Raw genomic sequence first — 7,404 nt, 5'->3', positions numbered from 1 at the left:
TAGGCTTGGTGGGTAGAACCATCCAGGATCTCAGAGCCTTCCCTGGCAGCTATACAGGCTTGAAATCATCCGTCCTCTCATGTGTGGCTCTCTGATTCCCATTCCAGTCTCCATCAGAAGATGCTAGTATCAACCATGCCCTGCACACCTGCCCACTCCCTGCCTTCAAGAATGCTGCTGCCCCAGCCCACATCCACTTGGTGACCACAGGGCTTCCATGAGAGCGAAGCAAGGCTCCTTCAGAGAGGTTGCTCTGGCCCTCATGGACACCAGGAAAACTGCCTGGGTCTGGGTGGAGGCCTGTACTTAAACCCAGGGACTGGTTATTTGAATGAAATGCTTCACATAAGCTTGTTTGATTGAGATTTGCCTCTTTATTCTAGAAACGGGATTCAGAAAGCATGAAGGTTGCAGTAATCGATGTTTTAATTATCAGCTCCATTGGCGAGTCCATTAGCTGTGAGCTTCGGGTCAATGGCTGATTGTCTAAAACAAAAACACTGTGTATATCACAGTGAAGAGAAGGGTTTTGGGAGAAGGAGGGGAATGAGATGATAAGGATTAACACTGACCTAGTGTGTTACAGTTTACAAAGCAGTTGTTCACACATCACATCACTTCTTCTGATCCTTGGAATAGCCCTGAGATTAAGGAGGTGGGCTTATTTTTCTTCCCATTTTGCACATGAGCAGCCTGAGGCTGACTTGCTAAGGTCAGCCAGCAGCCACTTTGGGACTGACATCCAAGACTCCTGAGGGCAGTGCTGGTGCTTCCTCCATCCATCACACCAAAGACTTCAAGGAAGGAAAGGTGAGACATAAAACTCAAAGGAGCTGTTCCCACAAGTGTGGTGCAGTAGAAAAGGCAGAGTTTGAGGTCAAGGAGATTCGGCTTTAAATCCTGGCGCCACCCCTTCCCGTCTATATGACTTTGCATCATTCTCTTTTCCTTATCCATGCTCAGTCGCTAAGTCATGCCCAGCACTTTTGTGACCACATGGACTGTAACCTACCGGGCTCCTCTGCCCATGGGATGTTCCAGGCAAAACTACTGGAGTGGCTTGCCATTTCCTCCCCCTTTCCTCATGGAAGGACACCGCATAATCGTCTCTGCCTCTTAGAGTTGCTGCCAAGTGCTTGCGCATGCAAGGGTCCTGTGGCTGTTTGTTTCCTTTCTCTCTAACCCTGTCCCATCTCTGTTCCTTGTGCTGTGCTCAGTCACTTCAGTCATGTCTGACTCTTTGCAACCCTGTGGACTGTAGCCCACCAGGTTCCTCTGTCCAGAGGATTCTCCAGGCAAGAATACTGGAGTGGGTTGCCATTCCCTTCTCCAAGGGATAAATAAGTTATATAATATGTTGTTGTTGTTGTTGTTCAGTCGCTAAGTCATGTCCGGCTCTTTGAAATCCCATGGACTGCACCATGCCAGGCTTCCCTGTCCTTCCCTATCTCCTGGAGTTTATTCAAACTCATGTCCATTGAGTCAGTGATGGCATCCAGCCACCTCATCCTCTTTCACCCCCTTCTTCTCTTACTTTCAATCTTTCCCAGCATCAGGGTCTTTTCCAATGAGTCAGCTCTTCACATCAGGTAGCCCAAGTATTGGAGCTTCAACTTCAGCATCAGTCCTTCCAGTGAATACTCAGGGTTGATTTCCTTTAGAGTTAACTGGTTTGATATCCTTGCAGTCCAAGGGATTCTTAAGAGTCTTCTCCAGCACTACCCTTTGAGAGCATCTATTCCTCAGCACTCAGTCTTCTTTATGTTCTAACTCTCACATCCATACATGACCACTGGAAAAACCATAGCTTTGACTACATGGACCTTTGTCAGAAAAGTGATGTCTCTGCTTTTTAATACACTGTCTAGGTTTGTCATAGCTTTTCTTCCAAGGTGAAAACATCTTTTAATTTCATGGTTGCAGTCACCATCCATAGTGATTTTGGAACCCAAGAAAATAAAGTCTGTCACTGTCCATCTTTTCCCCAACTACTTGCCATGAAGCAATGGAACTGGATGCCATGATCTTAGTTTTCTTAATGTTGAGTTTTAAACCAGCCTTTTCACTCTCTTTTCTTACCTTCATCAGGAGTCTCTTTAGTTCCTCTTTGCTTTCTGCCATTAGGGCAGTGTCATCTACATATGTGAGGTTATTGCTTATCTTTATTCCAGCTTCTGATTCATCTAGACTGGCATTTTGCATGATGTACCCTGTGTATAAGTTAAATAAACATATAAGTTAAATATATGTACTCTGCATATATCTAATATACTACATTAGACAGTGCTGTAGAGAAAAATGAAGCAAAGATGGGGGATGGCGAGGGCTGGGGCAGGAAGTTTTGATTTTAAATATGGCGATCAGGAAAGATTGCACTGAGATTCAGGCAATCAGGAAAGATTGCCAGGAATGATGGGGCCAAAGGGGCAAGCCTTCCTGATAATTATAATCCAGGACCTATAAAGACCTGGAAATATCCATGGAAGTGCAGAAGAAAGCTTCCTGGAGGAGATGGTGCATGCAATGATTCTCAAATATCAGTAAGACTTTAGGAGAGGAAAGAGCAGTGCAGGCAGAGGGCACAGCATGAGCAAAAGGGCAGAGGTGAGAAACAGCATGGTTTATAGGGACAGGAAGGCCAGACCACAGAGGGCCACAAACGTCCTGTTAAGGAACTTGAACTTTTCCTGTAGGTGATACCAGTGATGTCCATGTAAAGGAGACTATGAAGGGTTTTAGGCAGAGAAAAGACATAATCATATCTGCATATTTGAACATCCGTGCAGCCTGGAAGATGAATTTAAGAGGGATCAGAGTTGGATGCAGAGAGACCAGTTGTGGACCATTATAGTAGGCCAGGTAAGAGATGCTGAGGGCTTGGATTAAATGAGGGCAGTGAGAGTTTGATGGAGAAAGGGAGATAAAGTCAAGCATCACTTATGGGGAAAAATTCACAATATGCGGTAATACCAGTAGCTGTAGCAGTCTAGGACAGGGCAGAGGAAGAGCCAAAAATGATCACACTTCTGGCCTGGAAGGTGGGATGAGCAGTGGACCAATGCCTGCAGCAGAGACAGGGTGAAAGGACCAAGTTTATGGTGAAGGTTGCTCAGTCATGTCCAACTCTTTGTGACCCCCATAGACTTTACTGTTCATGAAATTCTCCAGGCTGGAATACTGGAGTGGGTAGCCATTCCCTTCTCCAGGGCATCTCCCACATTGCAGGTGGATTCTTTACCAGCTGAGCCACAAGGGAAGCCCAAGAATACTGGAGTGAGTAACCTAGCCCTTCTCCAGCAGATCTTCCCAACCCAGGAATTGAACAGGGGTCTCCTGCATTGCAGGCAGATATTTTACCAACTGAGCTATCAGGGAAGCCCAAGTTTATGGTGGATGTGGTGGATTTAGTCTGGGTCATGTGGAATTTAAAGTGATTCTGGCATCTCATTCAAAGTAGTTGTAATAGTTATAGAATGACTCCAGTGGTCCTATTCTTGGAACTTATCAGGGATCTCTTTGAAAACTATTACAAAAGCTGCATTAACTAGTTATGTATTTTATAGGCATAACTCTTTTTGTAAAAATCCACTACCTTGGAATGCACATTAATAGCTATTTTTCATAAAAGAAATAAAGATGATATGATACTTTTCAAAAAGAAACCTACTCCCAATCACTAGGCTTAAGTCATAATGAGTTTTGGCTGCTTCCAAAATCAAACTCTTCCTTAACCATTGTAGTCCTGGGGCACCTGGGGCTGTGAAAGAGACCATACCTCAGACCTGAGGGATTTCCAATAGAGCAGTGGGCAAAGTCACAGCAATGGGTGGAATGAACAAGTGTGTAGCCTCCTAAGGTCACCACATTCACTGGCTACACGTTCCAGATGCCTTTGTTTTGATGTGATGATTGTTGTTCAGTTGCTAAGTCATGTCTCTTTGCGAACCCACGGACTGCAGCACTCTGGACTTCCTGTCTTTCACTATCTCCTGGAATTTGCTCAAGTTCATGACCATTGTGATGATTAAGAAGCCTGTTTCATTTCTCTGTTCCAGAGAATCTTCCAAGACAAGGGTATCTTTTTTCTCTTTCAAGTCAGGCACAAGAGTGCAACTTTATTTTATTATCTCTGTTTTCAGAAAATCTGGGACCAAACTAAGCTTTGGGCCCAAGTCTCTGCTCACATAATTTTGTGTAGGAAAATAGAGGCAAAGTATGAACTGTAAATACTCTATAGAAAAAAATAATTTAATGACAAGATATTCAGCCCAGAAAAGGACAGCATTATAACAAGCCAAATTCCCTAAACAACATACCACAGCCGGCCCAGTGTTTAGGACAGGAGAGCAAGTACAGTTTTACACTATTGAGAATACTTGTCCTCCAGTCCCACAGAGGAAACCTCAGGCCAGCAGAGCCCGGTCACTGTAACCAGTGAAGAAGCAGGTTGGAGCAACACAGAAAATGAGTGCCTTGCAACTGAATAATTGTAGCAATCCTTTGACTTGGGACAAAAAGCTACCTCCAGTGTGGTTGTTTCATCAACCCAGCAAGCAGTTCAGTTCTCACTTGACCTGACCCTTGTATGATTATATCCCACTCAAACAACACGTATTCCCTTTTGTACAGTAAGAAGCAGCTATAGAATTATCTGGCAGCTACTTCTTGGTCCAGCTACAACTAGCACAGGTAACAAAATGGTAACAAAATCTCCAACTTTCTGCATCAAGTCAATTCCTCTTACTTAGTTTCTGCTAACCATTATACACTGCAGTTATTGCCAGCAGTTATTAAGGGCATGGAGGCAAGATAAAAGGTTCTTGAAGCTGTGGGCTCACCTCCTCTCCAGGCAATCCAGCCTTCCCTTCCCTTCAGGCTGGGTCTGACTAGCATAGGGAATGCTGGGGCAGGGGGCAGCGGCAGCAGGAGGCAGCAGTTATGTTATCCTTGTATGAAGGATTCTGAGACAGTTCAGTATTAACCTGGCAACATAGCTCCCTTTCAGGCCATTGGTATAAAGTCCTGCAGGATCTCTGTCACTTCGTAAGAGGAAGAACATTATATCAAACAAGACTACCTCTTCGCTGATGAGTGGCGCAGTCTCCTTTCTTTCCTTAATTATTGAATTCTTACACAATATTACTGAGTTATTCTTGGTCCCAGGAAAGGATATATGGAGGTTGCATAGCCAGACTCTGCTGACTAAATATCTGCCCCCAGTAGGGTCCAGCCCAGCTTCCCATGGCTGCTCTGGGACAGCCTGAATCCCCTCCACTCTGGCTTCTTCCAGCATCATGCAAGGACACTTCAGAAGGCATTGTTGCTTAGTGGTCAAAAGCATAGACTTTGGAGTCAGACAACTCCCAGCTCCACGCCTTACAACATGTAGAACTCTTGACATGTGCCTTAATATTTTTAAGTGTCCATCCTCTCAAGTATAAATGGAAATAAAAATATATTTATCTTGTGGGATATTTTGATCATTAACTGAGATAACATAAAAAACCCAGCATAGTGGCTGGAATAGAGTAAGCGCTCAATAAGTATCAGCTATGATGATGATGAAGAATATTCCATAGCATTGGGGGAGAAACATGGGCTAAGAATATGGGCATATCATCTCCTCCTTCCTTCTGTTCAAAGTTAGAAGCAGCCAGGAGGAGTAACAACATGCCCAGAATGGCGTGTTTGCTAAACTAAGCAATTAAATTTCCAGGCTGGACTTAAAGGTGATGGGAGAACAGCACAGTAGACTATGTATGCCAGTCTGTGGTACAACTTGCACATTGAGGTGGTTTCCCAAAGGTGACCCTTATCTCCTGTTACAAGTTTCTGTGTGCAGGTTTTCTAAATACTGGATTGGCCAATGACTAGAATTTAAACATTTTTCTTTGTTGAGTAGAAATTCTACTACTGTGATTTCATATGAAATCAGTATAACCTTTAACCTCAACTCTCTTTGCCCTCCTTTCCACCTGCAACTTCCTTACAAGTATGTCAGATTTCAACCACCATCTTTTCTTAATGAACAAACCTTACATAAGCTCACACTTCCTGAGAAAGTATTTTTATTCAGTTGAATACCTCTAGATAGTTCATTACAATTATACTATTGCAGCGAGTTGATGCCTTTGTGGATCTCACAAATGCTTCTTTGAGATTTTTGCTCTCTGTTGAACTACTTATGGCTTAATTTAATTTGTACTGGTGTTGCATTTTATTTTTGTTTTGTTTTCATTTGTTCTCATTTAATCCTGAAGCAGCACAGCATAGAAATTTTTTACCTGAATTCCCCCTCTAAACTTCCCATTTTGCCCAAGTTGACTGTTAGTAAGTGGTGGGCACCTCTCCAGCTTTTAAAAAATTCATTCAGCCTCTTCTTTTCTTGTGCATCTCTTCTGCTTTGCCAGGTCAAGCTGGGAACTGCCTGACTTGAGGGAAGGGAGAGTAAAAGCCATCAGTGACTCAGATGGGGTGAGCTACCCTTGGTACGGGAACACCACAGAAACTGTGACCCTGGTTGGCCCCACCAACAAGATCTCCAGGTTCTCCGTCAGCATGAATGACAATTTCTACCCCAGTGTGACATGGGCGGTGCCAGTGAGTGACAGCAATGTGCCGCTGCTCACACGGATCAAGAGGGACCAAAGTTTCACTACCTGGCTGGTGGCCATGAACACGACCACAAAAGAGAAGATCATTCTGCAGACCATCAAGTGGAGGATGAGGGTGGACATTGAGGTGGACCCTCTTCAACTTTTGGGGCAACGGGCCCGGCTGGTGGGCAGGACTCAGCAGGAGCAGCCCCGGATCCTGAGCCGGATGGAACCCATACCCCCCAACGCACTAGTGAAGCCCAATGCCAACGATGCCCAGGTCCTCATGTGGAGGCCCAAGCGGGGGCCACCTCTAGTTGTGATCCCTCCTAAGTAGAAGCAGACTGGCCTGACTGTGTGTGGAGCATATGCCACTGAGACACGCAGTGAGGTTGCCAGGGGTGGCAGGAGCCAAACTGAATTTCTGAGCCAAAGCAGACCTCATGGTTTGCCAGCCTTTGCAGCCACTTGTGAAGAGTAAAGCTGCTCCTTGGGTGGTAGAACCATAATCCTTAGGGAAAATCCCTTCCTTTTAGGAATAAAGAAAATCGCTGCTCTGAAAGACTTGCTGTGATTACCATGCAAGTAGCCATATTTTGGAGCTGACCAGGATGATTCTTTTATCTGAACTATTGACCATTTCTTTCCTGTGAGAGGCAGGGGATGGAAACAAAATTAAACAGTGCCTGTGGCAAATGCTGCTTCCCAACCAATTAGAAGTGAGAGTGAAAACATCCACATCAGGTGTTTGTAAGACATATGTCCCATTGTCTAACTGGAGGGTGCTGGGGAATGGGGTGGAATGAAA

The 7,404-nt window shown here is 44.6% G+C and overlaps 1 protein-coding gene across 1 annotated transcript in view; it reads left to right on the top strand.

Moving 5' to 3' along the window:
* The window catches only part of FAM78B (family with sequence similarity 78, member B), a 93,838-nt gene extending 86,680 nt beyond the window's left edge, over window positions 1-7,158 (top strand). The window contains exon 2 of the mRNA XM_010851980.1: window positions 6,411-7,158. Within this exon, the coding sequence (XP_010850282.1) occupies window positions 6,411-6,933 (523 nt within the window). The 3' untranslated portion in view covers window positions 6,934-7,158. The remainder of the gene's footprint in view (window positions 1-6,410) is intronic.
* Window positions 7,159-7,404: the final 246 nt, after the last annotated feature.

The sequence above is a fragment of the Bison bison genome, unplaced genomic scaffold, assembly GCF_000754665.1.
Source record: "Bison bison bison isolate TAMUID 2011002044 unplaced genomic scaffold, Bison_UMD1.0 scf7180017864305, whole genome shotgun sequence".
Taxonomy (NCBI): Eukaryota; Metazoa; Chordata; class Mammalia; order Artiodactyla; family Bovidae; genus Bison; species Bison bison.
This window is presented reverse-complemented; position numbering and strand designations above follow the sequence as displayed.